The sequence below is a fragment of the Amborella trichopoda genome, chromosome 3 (genome assembly GCF_054954075.1).
Source record: "Amborella trichopoda isolate Santa Cruz 75 chromosome 3, AtrichopodaSantaCruz75HAP2 v2.0, whole genome shotgun sequence".
NCBI lineage: Eukaryota > Viridiplantae > Streptophyta > Magnoliopsida > Amborellales > Amborellaceae > Amborella > Amborella trichopoda.
In genome coordinates, this window is record NC_142338.1 from 17,592,191 (window position 1) to 17,609,808 (window position 17,618).

Sequence of the window (17,618 nt, forward strand, 5' to 3'; positions counted from 1 at the left end):
AGCTACACGCACTTAAAAAAGAGTCTTGCTTATACATCACCACACCCCTCCCCCACCCAAAGGTAGCAATTTGAGCATACAAAATTTGTAGTTGTCGTGCCACCATTCTTAAATAGTCGACACAAAAAAACAAAAAGGCCATGTTGTGGGTTTGTATTGATATTATAGAGTTATAAAGAAAGACGACAGAAGATATGTTGAGAGAGCGTCAAATGCAAAAAGGACCTCCATGACTTCTTTTTTTCTTTTGGGCATTAGGGCCAAGGTCAATAATGATCTCGCAGTTCTACATTGGCAGGCTTGAACAGTAAATACTCATGCAGGCTCAAGTATCCCGAATGACACAAACGGGGAAAACAGACATTCCATAACAATACAAAGTTTGCATACGACACTACTTTATACATGAAAGTCACAATCATTCTTGTCCCTTAAATTTCAAAATGGGTGGTTGTAATAATGTCATTGAATAAACACAGATCCAAAACAAATTCTCAAACTAAAATTCACGACTCTTCCTAAACCATCCAATTTGACATCTAATGAGTAAGAATGATTGTAACCTCTGATGAATGAGAATGATTGTGACCTCCATAGACTAAAGACAAAAGAGACAACCTTTCTAAATTCTCACTACTGAAAATGTTATGTAAGAGATTCATGAGAATAGAAATTATTCAATATTAACCTATTTAGACAACCTTTAGCTCATATGGACCTGTTGCTGTGATCTTGAGGATGCCAAGCCAGGTACCCTACCCAGACTACCGTGGTAAGTTGTCAATTTCTCCTACCAAAGTACGTTCCAACCTACCTACCCCTCTCTCTCTCTCTCTCTCTCTCTCTCACACACACAGGTCATGTACAACACAATTGAGAGAATATAATATAAAAGAAAATATCAATCCACAACCGAACTACAAAAAGGAAGGTCAGCATCCCGCCCACTGGCACATTCCCTTTCCATTACCCAGTTGAATATGAGATTTTAAGATGGCGTGGATCACAAACACAAATCTACAACACCGATCCCCACAACCACCATCATCCTGACTGTCATTCCATTCCCAACTAAAACAGAACAAATAATTATACACTTACAAGTTTTGCGGGACACACCCACAGTGACCCTTTAGATGCCAAGGAACGGGCACTGCTTTCGTGAGTGCTCAGGGATCAGCTTTGCCAAGACCTCCAGTGATGCACCTTTCAGCTCTATATACATGATATCATCAATATATTTGTACACAAATTACAGGTAAATTTATATAAAAAGCCTATTTTATTATCAGAATTTAAAAGTCTCCTATACTATATATTTCATGGTCAAGCCCCTCCTTTTGAATGTGTATTGTATTTAAATTAGATATCTTTATTCATCAGATTAGGGTCGAATTTTAGTGCAATACTTCTCACCATCATGTACCTAATAAAAATATAAAAAGTTAAATCCATAAAAAATAGGGTGCGGTTTGTATAATGCCAAGGTTCTAAACAATGAAAGTAAAGCACACCCTTAAATAGTGTCGAGAAATATGGTTCAATATTGGAAATCTTTGTGACAGCCTTAAAATATATTTACATCTCCAATATAAAATTTAAAGCTTCAAAAATAGTGTAGATCAAGCATATCTATGAAAACTTGAGAATCTTGAAAATTGACAGTCAAAAAATGCATTACAAGATGTACTATTTTCAAAAATTGAAATCCATTTTTTTCTCATGTCCATGCATCTTGAGGTCGAGATTATCAATTTGAGGATATTTGGGTATCAAAACAACCTCTTCTAGTGAAATATTTTGAGATGGGCTCTAATTTGATTGTGTTAAGAGCCTCGGCTCTATAGAAACTTTTTCCTAAAAAATAACAAAATACCCTTGTAAGCTTCAAGGGTATTTTGGTTGTTGTGTTTCTTTCGAATTAGTTCTTTTTGTATTTTTTACATTTGTTTGATGGTGGAGAAGTATGTGAACCCCAAATTTGAGTTTAATCTGATGTAAAGAAAATAAAATTAAAGTATTATATATTTGCACTCACAAAGTGGGACTTCAATAGAAAATATAAAATACACAAGATTATTTCTAAATTCCAATAAGAAAATGGAATTTTTTGATGTATTCTCTATATAATATCATCAATATATTTGTGGGAGAGAGAGCGAGAGAGAAACCTTGGGGTTTGAAATTGAAGAGTGGGGGTAAGGGCCTCCCATTAGGAAGACGAGCATTAGCATCACGCAACTCATCAAAAAAAGGGTGCACACATGCATCCAGCTGCATCCAAGAAAAAAATAATAATTTACGAAAATCCTCTGTAACACCTAACCTGAACGCACAATATTCGGATCAGGGACAAGAAACAAGCATCTTTGGCAGAAGATTGGACTGAAACTATTACTGTTATAAATGATGAGAATGGGGCTTCAAAAACATTCAAGAATCATATTTGGTGGTTACTCAATAGTGATAAGAATCCAAGATAATCAAGTAATCATCACCAAAATACATATCTATCCATCTATCCATCTAGCATATGTAAATATCAAACTTGCACAATTGTGAATGGCAAGGAATGAAAGAAGAAATGTTTCTACTTACAGCAGTGCAGCGCAGATTTGGTGAATATTGAAGAAGCCTTGAGACAAGATCAACAGCTTCTGGAGGCATACGTTTGTGGAATATCTGAACGAAACATAGCCTAGTAGAATATTATCTCATTGCACAAGAAGACTCAAATCTTTACAAATACAAGGCAAATAAAGAAAACAAGGTTGTTTACCTTATGCCATGGGTGAGCTTTGATCTGTGGAAATTTGAATTCAGTGTAGTTTGGATTCATGCATTTGATTTCTTCACGTGTAGGGGTCCCAAGAACCTGCATGTGACCACAGAAAAAAGGGCAAATTTAAGGGTGACTCCATGTCTCTCTGCATTTCTGAATGTGTGTGCATGCATGTACATGATTGTGTGTATTGCATATAAATAAGTATTACCTTGATGATCTCTACAAGCTGATCTACTCCACTCTCGCCAGGGAAAAGAGGCTGTCAACAATGAACATGGAAAAACAAAACAATACAAAACATTAGATGCCAAAAGAATAAATATGAGAATTCATCTCCAACAATAAAAAAGAGTCAGAACAGAAGGAAATAACTTTAATTTACCGATCCAAGAAGCAGTTCGGCAAGAACACATCCGACAGACCACATGTCAATTGCCGTTGTGTACTCAGTTGCCCCAAATATGAGCTCAGGAGCTCTATAATAGCGTGAACAAATGTATGATATATTCGGTTCACCTTTCACCTGTTATTTGAACATAAAAGGGAAGCAAAGGAACATATTATATGCCACAAGATGATAGCCCAAAGATAAGAATGATCAACATTTTCTGAGAACGAAACAGCTAACAATTAAGCCAAAACATTTCAAAAAGCAACTTAGCACAAAGCATAGTAACAACAGATAGAAAGCAAATAAGGTGTCCAAATTTTGAACATCGATCCCAAATATATTTACTATTTTGGAAAATTTGAAAACTTTGAAGTGAACCAGAAACACTCAGTTTCTTAAGCCCGTATTTGCGAATTTATAGACAATAGCTTGGTGTTTGCGTGTCTAGTGGCATTCAATCCATGAGAAGCATGTGTGCATTAATGTGGTGTGGGGTGTGTGCGGGGGATTTTCTACAAAGAGACCATTTATCGTTTGTACATAGAGGTCATAATCATTCCCACTCATTAGATGTCAAATTGGATGGCTTGGGAAGAGTCAGGAAGTCCAAGAATTTTTTCCTTGGAACTTTGTGTCTATTCAATGACACTCTTACAACCACCAATTTTGAACAAGAATGATTGTGAGCTCCATGTACAAAAGATATATGGTCTCTTTGTAGACAATCCCGTGTGGGTGTGTATGTGTGTGTGTAAGACCGAGAGAGAGAGAGAGAGAGAGAAGCCAAATCAAGTGTGTCAGATTCATCGCAATTTTAAGATTAATGAAATTAACAAAACCCATTCTAACCTAAATCAAGCCAATATTACTATTTCATAATAAAATCAGATTTTGTGTTACCACAGCCATGAGGGTGTACACACAGCCATCTACAAAGTGCATTTAATGGACATTGTAGATGAGTATAAAAGTCAAGATTGCGAATACCATCTACAAGGGGTATCTATTACCCCCTTTTATTCTCGATCCCACCACTCCCTTTGATGCAAATAAAAATTGGTTTTTTTAAAAAAAATTTAGAAAAAGTGTTATTTGAGATTTTAATTTTCCTTAGGGTTATTACTGTATTGCTTAATTGTAGAGATTTAAATGATAGAATAATAAATTATCTATGGGAGCTGATTAGGATAGAATTATATGAAGATATGTTTCTCTTTTTGTGGGGGTTGAGATGGGTGGGGACTCCTAAAAATGTGGGGTTTCACGTGGAAGTTAGAGAGAGATAAGAGAGAGAGAAAGAGAGAGAGAGAGAGATAAGGGTCCACATGATAGAAAAGAAAAAGAAGATAGAGGGAAAATGTACGGGAGAATAGAAATAGGAAAAGTAGGTAGAGAGAAAAGAAGAGAATCGTAGGAGAGATATAAATGTGTTTTTTATTTTTTATTTTATTTTTATTATTTTAGTTGTTTTTAAGGGAAAAAGGTCCCTTCTTTGTAAAAGAGATTGGAATTAAGTAAAGAATTTAGGTCTTGTAAAAAGATCTTTGAGGTTGGCTCCTCTACAGACTCATAAAGAGTGTATAATCTCTCAACCCTTCTTATTTTTATTTTCCTGTTATTATTTTTTCACGTATCAGTTGGTATCAAAGCAATAAGATACATCAATTACAATGTTGTTGAAACCTACTCTTATACTTGAGAATATATTGCCACAAATAATGGAATTTGTGGGTCAACAAGTTAAGGAGAGCATGAACACAGCCATGAGGGGTATCCGAAAAGGCATAAGCAAAATTAAACAGCGACTGCAACAGTTGAAAAATACTATTGAATTCTCTATGGGAGTTCGTTAGGATATATTGTTATGAGAATATAGTTCTATTTTTTGTGGGGGTTGAGATGGATGGGGGCTTCCTAAAATTGTGGGGTTTCAAGTGGAAGGTAGAGAGAGAGAGAGAGAGAGAGAGAGAGAGGGAGATAGGGGTCCACGTGATGGAAAAGAAAAGAAGATAGAGGGAAATGTATGACGGAGTAGAAATAGGAAATGTAGGTAGAGAGAACGAGAAATCACAAGAGACATAAAAGTGTTTTTTTATTTTTTTTTATTTTTTTATTTTAGTTGTATTTAAAGGGGAGAAAAGTCTCTTCTTTGTAAAAGAGATTGGAATTGAGCAAAGAATTTGGGACTTGTGAAAAGTTCTTTGGGGTGGACTCCCTTGCAGAACTAGAGACGGTATAATCTCTCGACCCTTTTTATTTTTATTTTCCTGTTATTATTTTTCCTTGCATCACCCTCCTTGTGCTCCACCACGCCCAACAAAAAGAGAACACACACATGCACACGCATACACGCCCACACCACACACACGCACGCCCCTATCGCTTCTCTCCCCCCTCTTCCCCTCACTTTGCATAATCCTGTCCCCCACTGCAACATCTCAGGTCTCTCTCTCTCTCTCTCTCTCTCTCTCTCTCTCTCTCTCTCATGAACCTATCTGACCCTATCTATCTCACCATCCTATAAGCCTCGATCTTCCAGCAAAAGATTATCTCTTTCTAGCTTGGGATCTCTGATCTGTTTTCCTTTTTTTTTTTTTTGTTATCCTCCCATGAACTTATCATCGATATCTGATCGGTTGTTGCAATTCAATCATGGTCCTCTCTCCTTGAAATCCAAAAGAAGCCAAGTTTTTTGATATCATCATGGTTCCTCAAGTTCTATCTTTAAGTCCATCCAAATCATGGCATGATACAGCAAGCACTGTTCCCTGTTCACAGACTCGGCCATTGAAGCTCCTAATCTTTGGAGACTTATCTGCAAATGCCCTAATCTTTGGAGACTTTCCCATTTCCTCCCTTTTTCTGAACATTCTTTTTGGCTTCCAGAATGAGCTGGAAGATACATGTGCCTTAGCTTTCGTGTTATCTAGAGTCAACAAGGCGTTGGGCTCCCTAGCAAGGGATGGGATCCAAAATCATCGTTAGAGATCACACCCTTTGACACTCAGGTCTCATTCAACATACTTAATTTTGTACATGCCATATACATGTATATTCATCTCTTGATTTAACGAAGTAAAGTTAATATTCAACAAAAATAAAAAATCCAGCATGCTCTACAAAGCGCATCCGAAATTATCAATAATTGATCTCAAAAGTTTGAGCTGACATTCAGAGATGAATCATGTCTCCAAAACAATAATTCTATGAAGAAATCCATCAATTTCCTGCTCCAATTCAGGAAGCATTAGAGAATGACCAGAGCTCACAAGAAAATTCTATGCAATTTTTGGTCGAACCATCTTTAATTGTGATTCATTGGTATTTAAGCCTATTTCAAAAGTGTGAATTTGTAAAGGATAAAGAACTCCAAATCCCCTCAAGTGCCATATCCCAATCAAAAACATGCAGAACGATGGTGGGAATAAGAAGCTCTGAGCAGATAACAAGTAGAAAGAGTAAACAATATGGTGGTGATGGCTCTTCCAGTTGCCTTGCTCTCATATTCCACTATGACAATCAAAGTCCAGCACAAATTCAAACTCTTTCCTCAGAAGAGGCTCAACCCACCTGAGCCTGAAAGAGGCTATAATGGTAGCCTGGCACCTCAGGCTAAAGAGCTGGGTCATAGAAGAGGTGTGGAGATAATGCATCTTAGGAAGCAACCGATGACCACTGGTTGAAAGTTTAGAGAGCAAGAGAGAGAGTGAGAGAGAGAGAGAGAGAGAGAGATGGGGCACAAAGGGAGTACAAAACCGACAATAAAAGGGAGAACTCTCATGGCTGGTGTCACCAAGTATGACTTGACCCATTTACGACATCATTTGAATGGACAGTCCATTTAAATAAATGGTATATTTGGCTGCAGCTACATCCTTTAGGGTAAAAAGGGCCCATCAAAAAGTTTCAAAGAACTATGTTTGAATTTTCTACTTTTTAATATTCAGTCTTCTTCTATAAGTGAAGCCTAACGTATCATAATCTGCTTTTTATTCCTTGTAGAAATAGGGACATAGAGAGTTTTGAGGGCTAATATGGATCAGAAGATTAAAAAATTTCAGGAAACGACAAAGCACAAAGTTCTCTAAACTTTTGATAGAATGTATGCGTGTGTGCGCACATCAGGGCAGCACAAACTGCCAATCCATCTTCATTTGATAAATGCAAAATGCATTATAGACCAAAAAAGAAATAAGGATGTGCACAATAAAATTAACTGGAGAAATATACAATGACACCTGTTTAGTTCATGCATGGACATAAACAGATACCAAGAGTATCCAATGACAGAAGCACATGACTGGGAAGTGGGGAAGTCTTTCTCCGCTCAAAGTTTTTGACCAACTTTAAGTGGAAAATGAAGACCCCCAACCGTCCGTTGTTACAGGATATAAACAGGTACTATAGTATAGATTCCCTTTACAATAAAACCAAGGATTCATAATGGAAACAAGGATTTCAACTGTAGATAAACAACCTATATGATGTACATTGAATAAAACATACAAAAGAACAATAACAATCTTATGAACAGTACTAAGCAAAAGAGAAACCTACTAGAACTTTCGCACTTCCAAAATCACATAGTTTAAGCTGGTGAGTATGAGGATTGACCTGGAAAACAAAAAAAGATTGAAGCAGAGAGGCAATTTGATAATGAAAAGAAAAATAGTCCTGAGATTCTATCACAAACCAGTAGATTCTGGGGTTTGATGTCTCTGTGGCACACCCCAATTCCCCCATGAATATAAGCCAATGCCCTACAAATCTGCCAATTATCCACGAGCGAAACATTTAACATAGCAATTGCTCATCAACCAAGTTTCCATTACCGGTATGGTCAAATAAAATGTAAATAGTTCCACACCTGATATGTGTATAGCTTAACATAAATAAAAGGCATCCGCTGATTCATCCTGCTATAGTGTTTCGCCACACGGTAGACAGTCTCTGGAACATATTCCATGACCAAGTTAAGGTATAGCTCATCCTTATCAGTTGTAGAAAAGAAGCAATGCTTGAGAGACACAATGTTTGGATGATCTAGAAGGCGCATTGTTTGCAGCTCACGGTTCTTGTATCGCTTATCCTGCAACACCTTCTTAATAGCCACTGTTTCTCCAGTTTCTAGACACTTGGCCTGTCAAGAAAAAAGGCAGTGACAAGCAAAAAAATTTATCATGACACAAAGGCATCCATCCTATCTACCGATAGTAATAGTTGTCTGAAAGAGAAACAAGATCGGCAGAGTTTTGACATATCATTCAAGGTTCACCTGAAACACAATCCCGAAAGATCCATGTCCAACCACACGCTCTGCCATATAACTTATGTTCTGAGATATGAAGAAGAAAAATCTATCAGAAAACAGAAATCAAACTCTAACAATGGCAAATTACCAGCAAGAAAACTAACCATTATGCAAGATACCATTATATAATCATTTATGGTGACCGATTACATAAGATTGGACACAGCCAGTGACAAAAGGAAACTAAGAGGCAGATAACAGATTCCAAATAGTCAAACTAAAACATAAAGAGGGAGCAGAAACAGATATTTCTCTGCCCTTGATATCTTTTTCCTGCATACTAGGATATGACAGTATAAATAATTTCCCATAGTGCTAATTTGGTTGGTGTGACTCCCATCTTCTCCAAGTATTTTGTTCCTCATTCTAAACAGTATCACATTATAAAATGGATGAAGTAATCTCCTAGCATATTCATCTACGGTGCTAGTCAGTTGTTTTCCTGTATCTTTTGGAGTTCTACATATTATCCTACTATATTTTTGTTCTTTACTTCTTTAGTTTTAATTAGCAACCTCTGTTCTCCCTACTTCTTCCATCTTCCTGACTGCAAGCAATCTTGGGAAAGCAGAATCTACATGGTGTAAGTGTAAAGAAGGCCTACCTGCTTAGGCTGACCATTCCTACCACCAATTGTGGTTACAATAATTTGCCCCGTCTCTGTGCCATTCCCATCCACGACATTGGCTTCCATCTCCTACGAAATGTTTTACTATTTTAGCCAAAAAACTTTAAAAGAGAAAACATAGAAAAGAAAATGGGGTAAAAGAGACATCAAAACCAAATGATACTAAAATAGACCTGCTATTGAAAACACAGAGGGGTATCAGTACAGCCCCCACCTTATCATCCTTAATCTTCATCTCATTTATTTCTTCTGGGAGTTTATCCACACCTATAGCACTGCCATTGGATTTCCTTACTGCTGATGCAGGAGGTAATCCCACAGAAGCCATACGCTACAAGAAGCAAATTGCAGATATATACTAACGTGTTTTCAGCGTTGCCTTCACCTAAACAAATCCTGTGACCTGATGAATCAAAGCATTAGAATTACAAATATTCGCAAAAATAAAAGACATAGCAACTTAATATAACTTTCTATACATAAGACTACCTATAGGAGAATATGGATGGATTCAAAATAATTCAGGTGCAGCTCTTGGATTCACAATAAATAGTTTAAAAATTAGGATGGGTCTTCAGAAAATGTCAGTCTGACGAACACAGAAGGCATAAAATTCAAATTTATAATACACAAATCCAACATCTGAACCAAGGGACTGCTAATGCCATAACTCACAACAGAAACTGGGAAATTAGAAAAGGAACACAACGGAGATATGGCCCATAAAAAGGTGCTTTGTCGACACTCAATGGTAAGGCAGGACCGGATGCTGACAAAAGAAGTAAGGCAGGATGAAAAAAAAAAAACATGAACAAGAAGTTCTGAAAGAAAACTATAATTGTAACAGAATGACCAAATCCAGAAACAACTAATTGCTACAAGCACGCAGTATCTTTGATTAAAAAGGAAAAGGAAGATACAGTTAAACTAGTCTCCATGGAATTACATACCATACTAAAAAGGACAGTTCATCAATATATATATATATATATATATATATATATATATATATATATATATATATATATATGTAGAGGCAGTTTGTATAGAGCCAAGGCTCAAAACAATCAAATTAGAGCGCATATTCAAAGAGTACTGAGAAATGTGGTTACAATCTTGGAAATCTTTGTGATAGCCTTAAAATATATTTTCATCTTTAATTATAAAATTTAAAGCTTCAAAAATAATTTAGATCGAGCAGATCTATGGAAACTTGATAATCTTGAAAATTGAGGGTCCAAAATTGCATTACAAGATGCACTATTTCCAAAACTTGAAATCCATTTTTTTCTCATGTCCATGCATCTTGATGGTGAGATGATCAATTGGAGGATATTTGGGAATCAAAACAACCTCTTCTAGTGAAATTTTGGAGGAGGGCTCTAATTTGATTGTTTAGAGCCTCGGCTCTATATTAACTTTTTCCATACATATATATAAATATAAATATATATATATATATATATATATATATATATATATATATATATATATATATATATATATATATATATATATATATATATAATATCTTAAATAGAACCATTTTAACAAGAATTTAGTAATTCATGAGGGCTATGGGAAGACAGCAAGAGAAGAAACGAATGACCGCAACAGTGGCAAGAGATGAATGAATACAACATCCTCCTCAACCAATAATATATCTGTCTACTTCAGAGAGAGAGAGGGAGAGAGCGAGAGCGAGAGAGAGAGAGAGAGAGAGAGAGAGAGAGAGAGGAACTCAGCAGCGTGAACTTTATCTTTCTTTTAATTTATTTATTTTTTATCAGTCGGCAGCAAGAACTATGTTTAGATGATTCTCACATGAAAACATATTCAATTGGCGGAACATTTTTCAACAATACGAAAGCTTGGTATCACGGTGAATGGTTTTATTTGGAAGCAAAATGTCAGATGCATGATGTAGGAGTCTCTACTCTAATGAGAATGTTACGCTCCTTTATTTCTTAAATAATGATTTTTTTATTGAAAAGAAATGTGGGACATTAATTATATTGAATACATGGGAAAAGACTTTCCAGCAGACAAGCCACCAAGAATGCCGCAACATTTAAATGTCAAATGAAGTTTTCTATAAAACTATAGATTAGAGGACATTAAAGGCAACCCATTAGGGGACCACGATTCAATACAACAAAGAAAATAGGCCTTGAACACCATAAGAACAAATATGTTCAAAAATATGGCTGCCTGTACGCCTATGCAGCCAGGAGGTCATGGCGCATGGGGCCAGGCATCGAAGTGCCTAGGCATCTAGGCAGCGCCTCGTGCCCTTGGCAAGAGGGTAGAAAATTGCCCTTATCAAGGGCATCTAGGTTCATTTTTCCACTCTTTAAAGAAGGCAAAGAGAGTTAATTTTTTTTTGGGGAAGGGGGAAGGGTGGGGCATCGAGGTTCATTTTCCCCCCCAAAACCCAATTTCATATATATATATATATATATATATATATATATATATATATATATATATATATATATATACACATTTCAGACATTTCAGTTTTTTTTTAAGATTGAAATTGTTCTTAACCTTTCGATTTCACAAGAAATTGGAAAGTATTCAACCGTATAATTTTTGTGGGTTGAAGTGGTTGTCAAAGAAGACTGGCGACCAACAGTCACCGAGTCGAGCCAAGATCTATTGCATCTTCAAAGGTTGGTATATTTAGATCTCTTTGTTTAGGGTTTATATGAATGTTGGATTAAGTTTTTTTTTTTTTTTTCAAGTTTATGTTTGGATTTGTGGCCCATATTCAAGATTGGGCTTCTGTTTGCGTTCAATGGAATTTTGTTAAGATTGGCATTTTGCTAAGTCTAAGTTGGTTGAACAACCAACCTAGACTGTACTGGAGGCATGCACCATCATAAGGGTCCATGTAAGTCACGTTTCTGACCCTCCTAATTACACCTTTTTTATGAATCTACTACATCTGAAACTCATCCAAGAACTTAGTGATATTCATTATTTGCTAGAATGATTTTCATTGATAAGCAGTCTTGCTATCCTCATATGTACAGTTTGCCAAAAAAAAATCTAATTTTGCAATGCTGGCTGAAGGAAAATATAGTTACAAGTACATACTCTGGGAACTGTGAGTTTAGGAATGCATCAACTAGCATCTGTAAAGAAAGTGAGGAGGTGAGACTTCGCAAGGGAGTTCCTGTTGCAAGTATGTTTCCCATCAGCTGCTAAACTTGCTCTGAATCTAATATGCCCTAGTCAGGGGCTATTCAAGTAAAGGAAGTAGGAAGATAATGAAGTGTTCTTGCTTTACAGGGACCCATAGAAACAGGGAGTTTGTGTCTCAATGCAGACACTGAAGCATCCAATTTGTTTAAATTAGCTTACTATGTTGAGAGATTGGTTTAGAATGGGGATCCTTGGATTCCTAGCAGTATTTTCTGAATCTCTTTTCGCCGGAGATTGTTTGCTATTAAACTTCGATCGCAACTCTCAGGGAATCCAGGGGCCCGCTAAGATAGGTGCCTTATTGAGGGACCAGGACCACCACGCTAAGATGTTAATGACTTATTCCCATAAGCTCAACGTATTTAGCTCAAATGAAGCCAAGATCTTGTCGCCAATCATTGGTCTAAGAATTTTGGGGACAAAAAGGGAAGAAATACTAATAGAAGGGGACCATCCCATGTAATACCACAAGGTATTGAAAGGAAAACTGTCCTTGGCACTAAACAGTGTGATCGAATAATATTTTGGACTTAGGAAAAACATAAGGGTAACACTTTCTCATTCATTCGAGAAACAAAAACAAATGAAGAAGCAGATACATTGCCCAGGGAAGCACTATTATCCATTTTAACAGCGACAAATTTCTCAAAGTTTAGTTAGACGATGACTTAAATCTGGTGAGGTCAATTGTAGAGTCTGCGCATATAAAGTCAATTTTGTAAAAAAAAGGAAACACACTTAGTTGTACATCAATTTGATATTAATAAACTTTAGTTAACAAAACCCACCCCGGCCCCCTCCAAAAAAACCAAAAAAAAAAAGGGAAGCTAAGCTTGTGCTTGAAAGTTAAGAAATCATCGATCACCTTCTCACACACAACAATTTGGATAGAAAGACAAGGAACTTATTATTGGACCAATGGAGGTGTTCTTGGGTGATCTTAACTTCAATTGAACACCTCTGGTGCTATCAATCACTATAATTACTTCCTTTGAAGGTCCTACCATGTGGAAGTTAAGCTTCCTGGGTACCATCTAGTCATGTGCGATGCAGGTACTTCAGTGAGAACAGCCTCTAGAGATGATGAGACAGGTAATACAGAAGTAGATTATCTCTTAGGCCTTGGTCTTCCAAAGATTTTGGGGATTCAGGGTTCAAGATTTCACTGCTAAGATTTATATCATGCTGAACCACAAATATGTGCAAAAATGCAGTAGTCAGCTGATGAGGTTCACAATGAGAACATCAAAACCACATTCATATACGCTATGCTTGAGAATTAACGGTGCATTCAGGAATTTGGAATTAAAAAAAAATTACAGAAGAACTCGACCATTTTGAATGAATTGTCCGTCACTTATCAAAAACAAACAAATCAGCAAAAATTTTAACGAAAGACCTGAGGCAAATTTTGTCAAAAGATTTTGTAAACAAACCAAAAAAGATCATCTAGAGTTGAAGAATCTAAGAGAATGTCACTGTCACAAATACACAAGTTATTTAGAACACTCAACTATATCTTCAATTTCCCAGTAATTTCCCCGGGGGGAGAGAGATGTCCTATGATTTGGGGCAATTATTAGGTTTTAATTTATTTAAGGCTTCATTCACAACTAACCTACAGGTTCTTGGAATAACTGCCAATCACGAGACTAACTGAAAGTCATGCAGCTTTGATAAAAAGAAGAAGAAATGCACAACAGAACAATTTAATACCCTTGTTATGAAAGCCCTAATTCTTAGGAAATGCACTGCATAAAGCAACTTCACACGAAAAGCAACATAAATCCAGAACAGATAGAGGGGAAACAAAGACAACTCCAAATAATTAAAAGTAAATGTCATAACATGCAGAAAAAATGCAACTTTAGAAGACCCCAACCCATGCAAGCTGGGCAACAAAAATCCCAATTCCGGAGAAAACATCTGACATGCAAGTCACAAAAAAAAAAAATAGCGAAACAGTAGCAGAGAACTGAAGGTAAACCATCAATAGCATAAACTTCATGAAGGGAAACTCAACATTACAAGGATTTACAATCAGAAATGTTTCTATAAAACTCTGGACTACAGAACTCCAAATTCACATAAACAAATTCGACAAATTCGACCTCACAAGTCAATAACAAAAAACCCTAGCTATCAATCCCAAAGATGCAAAAAAACCAAAAATAAATAGAGGAAAGGGAGGAAATACCTTGAAATGGAGGATCAGAAACGAAATGACTACTACAGACTACCTCCATCAAAACTCAAACCACGCTCCGTTTCCTCACAGTAAAACAAAGGATCCGCCATTATAGAGCTCAAAAACAGGGTTTTCTTCCTCTTTGTTCTCCAATACACAGTGCTCTAAGGAGCTTCTCTTTTTCAGAGGAGAAATCTCTTACTCTTCTTTTGCTTTGTCCCTCTTTCTCTCTCTCTCTAACTCTGTCACCCCCTCCCCTCTCTCTCTCTCTCTCTAACTTTCTTTTAGAGAGGAGGGGCGGAATCAAAGGGGGATTATTAAATGGGATTGATGAGGTGCACTTGCCGTCCGGGGGCGGAGAGGGGACCACGCTGGCGTCTTGGTACCAGTCAAACTTAATACGTGGCATTATAAGAATAGGACACGTGGCTGGAAAATAGTACAAAACTTTTACTTTATGTTTTTTTAAAGGAGATTGACACGAACGAAGTGGAAAAAGTTGCTTTCACTCTGAAAAAAATACGAGGAGAAAACCAAAGACAACGTTTTAAAAATGGAAAAAGTTTATCCAAGGTTGCAACATTCATATGTAGAATTCCATATGCAACCCATAAATCCATCGAAAAATATTGTTTTAATATTGAAAAACTCTCTAATTGATTATCAAAACATCAATATAAATAAATAAATAAAATTTGAATCATAAAAATAGTGTATCTTGCAACATATTATCTTAGATGGTTCATTTTCAATATTTTCATATATTTATAGAACTACTTTGTTTTAAGGAGTTTAAAATTTTATAATTAGATATAAAAATATATTTTCAGATAATTCTAAAAAAATTTTACACCAAAATTATATGTTACGGTAAAATTTGGAGTCACAACCTTATAGAAACTGCACCCTTAAAAAATTTCAAAATACATTATAAATGTAGGCTCGCAATCTTTATTTTGGCAACATTAACTTATATGAATAAGCTTTATGTTACGTTCTTTCATAAATTACTTTCAGTTTCTTGCCTACACAATTCTATTTCCTTCCTTAATGAGTAAGGAGAATACTAATTTCATCAAAAAACTACCCTTTTTTAATAAGATAATTATGAGAAAAATCAATCTTTTATAAATTTGAAAATATGTAACTTTTTTTTAAACATGTCTACACCCATGTTTTTACTTTCTATATTTTACCAAAAATACATTTTACAGTTCTATTCGAACCGTGATATTCCAACGCATAAATCTCACAATGGTTTTATAGAGTATCACATTACTAATAGTAGCGTGATGCTTCAATGTCCTAAAACAGCCATCAAGGTACTATTAGTGCCATGATGATTCAAAGTGCTTTAAACCATTATGGTACTAATAATGCCATCATTGTTTAGGACCCTATTTTATAGACCACCCCAAGGACTATTGCAATACTATTAGTATCGTGATTGTATGGGACGATCAACAAAAGAATGTTGAACCGTCACGGTAAGTATAATAGTCTATAAAACAACTTGACGCGTGAGTATTGGACCATCATGGTTCTAATAAAACTATGGAGGGCATTTCCAGTAAAAATTTATTGAAAGTTAAAGAACCTATGGCCATAGTTTTCAAAGAATTTTGCATTTTTAAATTTCTTAAAAAAATATTTCTGATAAGTACCCTTTAAAATCAATGTTGAACTCTATAAACATGGCATTTTAGATATCATGTTGTCGCACCTGATAACTTCATCACCCATTATGAAAACTTAAATCTATTGCTGCAAGTAGTTGCAACTACATGCGAATGCCCGCACATACTTGGTTTTCAATCGGTATGCATACAGTTGATGGTTCTACAACATTATTCGTAACATTTCCATAGTTGCAATTGATACAATAAGGGTGCTGTTGTATAAAGCTGCAATCTTGTTTGTAGAAATAAGGTTGCGATACTCTACACCATTCATTGACACATTTTTAAGATGGTGTTAATAAATGACACGTCTTCTAAGCTGGTGTTCAATCTACACCGTCCAAATAAAATAAATAATATAGATCAATAAAACCTCATTTCTACAAATAAGATTGCAATCTTATATGACCTTTATCCATACAACAACCTTATTATGCAATTTGTATAATAGTTCAAGATTGCAACCTTATTATGCAATTTGTATAAGATTGCAACCATATTATGCAATTTGTATAAGATTGCAACCTTATTATGCAATTTGTATAAGATTGCAACCTTATTATGCAATTTGTATAAGATTGCAACCTTTATCCATACAATAAGGATGCAATTTGTATAAGATTGCAACCTTATTACGCAATTTGTATAATAGTTCAAGGATGCTTGAGAGTATCTATTGATTGACATGGACCTTTTGTTTCTTAAAGATTTTAAGTATTGAATACCGTTTTATACTTGCTTTTGGTATACCTAGTGAACCCCTGCAGAGAATGATGAGCTCTAATCCATCGTAGAAAACTCGAGCACCATTTGATGGTCAAATTTCAATAAAGGAGTTCCATTTTCTATTGTAATTGTCTCTAATTGTGATTTCATAAATTGTCATTTTTTAGTCAAAGGCGTTTGATTTGAGAGAAATTTATGCACCTGTCCCCTAATATTTGTTATTTAAATTTATCTATTTTTTTTTGTTATTGCGTTAATTACCCATTTTTCTCAAACTCTTAAAAATAGCAAAATTGTCAATATTTGGGATCTTTATATATTTAAAAGTTTTAGATCTTAAAAATTTGAAGTAAAGATTGTCCAAAATGCTAGATTTTGAATATATGAAATAATGTTTTTTTTTTAAAAAAAATTTGAAATCTATTCCACCTAGAAAGTACAAAATATTTAGTAACTTCCAGGCCTTCAAGATTCAAATTAGACATAATTCATTTTGCATCAAGGGCTCAGGACTGCCTAATGAGTACTTAAATGCCTAAATCAATGTCTAAATATTTCTTTGATAGTTCGATATTGTGTATGAATGCCACCATCACCTGCTTGATTTTGATTTTATGCAAAACTTTTGTATTGAAGGGAGGGGGGGTTCATTAGCCACTAGCTTGAAGCCAAGGTACGGCAAAAAGGAGCGGAGCTCATG

At 35.6% G+C, this 17,618-nt stretch overlaps 1 protein-coding gene across 1 annotated transcript; it reads right to left on the reverse strand.

Annotated features, from left to right (window-relative positions):
- Window positions 1-863: 863 nt before the first annotated feature.
- SK13 (shaggy-like kinase 13) lies at window positions 864-14,771 on the reverse strand. Its single transcript, XM_011623714.3, has 13 exons — window positions 14,523-14,771; window positions 9,330-9,518; window positions 9,092-9,184; window positions 8,452-8,511; window positions 8,044-8,316; window positions 7,870-7,944; window positions 7,734-7,790; window positions 3,168-3,308; window positions 2,994-3,044; window positions 2,780-2,875; window positions 2,599-2,682; window positions 2,172-2,274; window positions 864-1,215 (listed from the first exon to the last, which is right to left on the reverse strand). Exons 2-13 carry the CDS (start codon window positions 9,441-9,443, stop codon window positions 1,133-1,135), a joined length of 1,230 nt encoding a protein of 409 aa, XP_011622016.1. The 5' UTR covers window positions 9,444-9,518; window positions 14,523-14,771; the 3' UTR covers window positions 864-1,132.
- Between the last annotated feature and the right edge of the window lie 2,847 nt (window positions 14,772-17,618).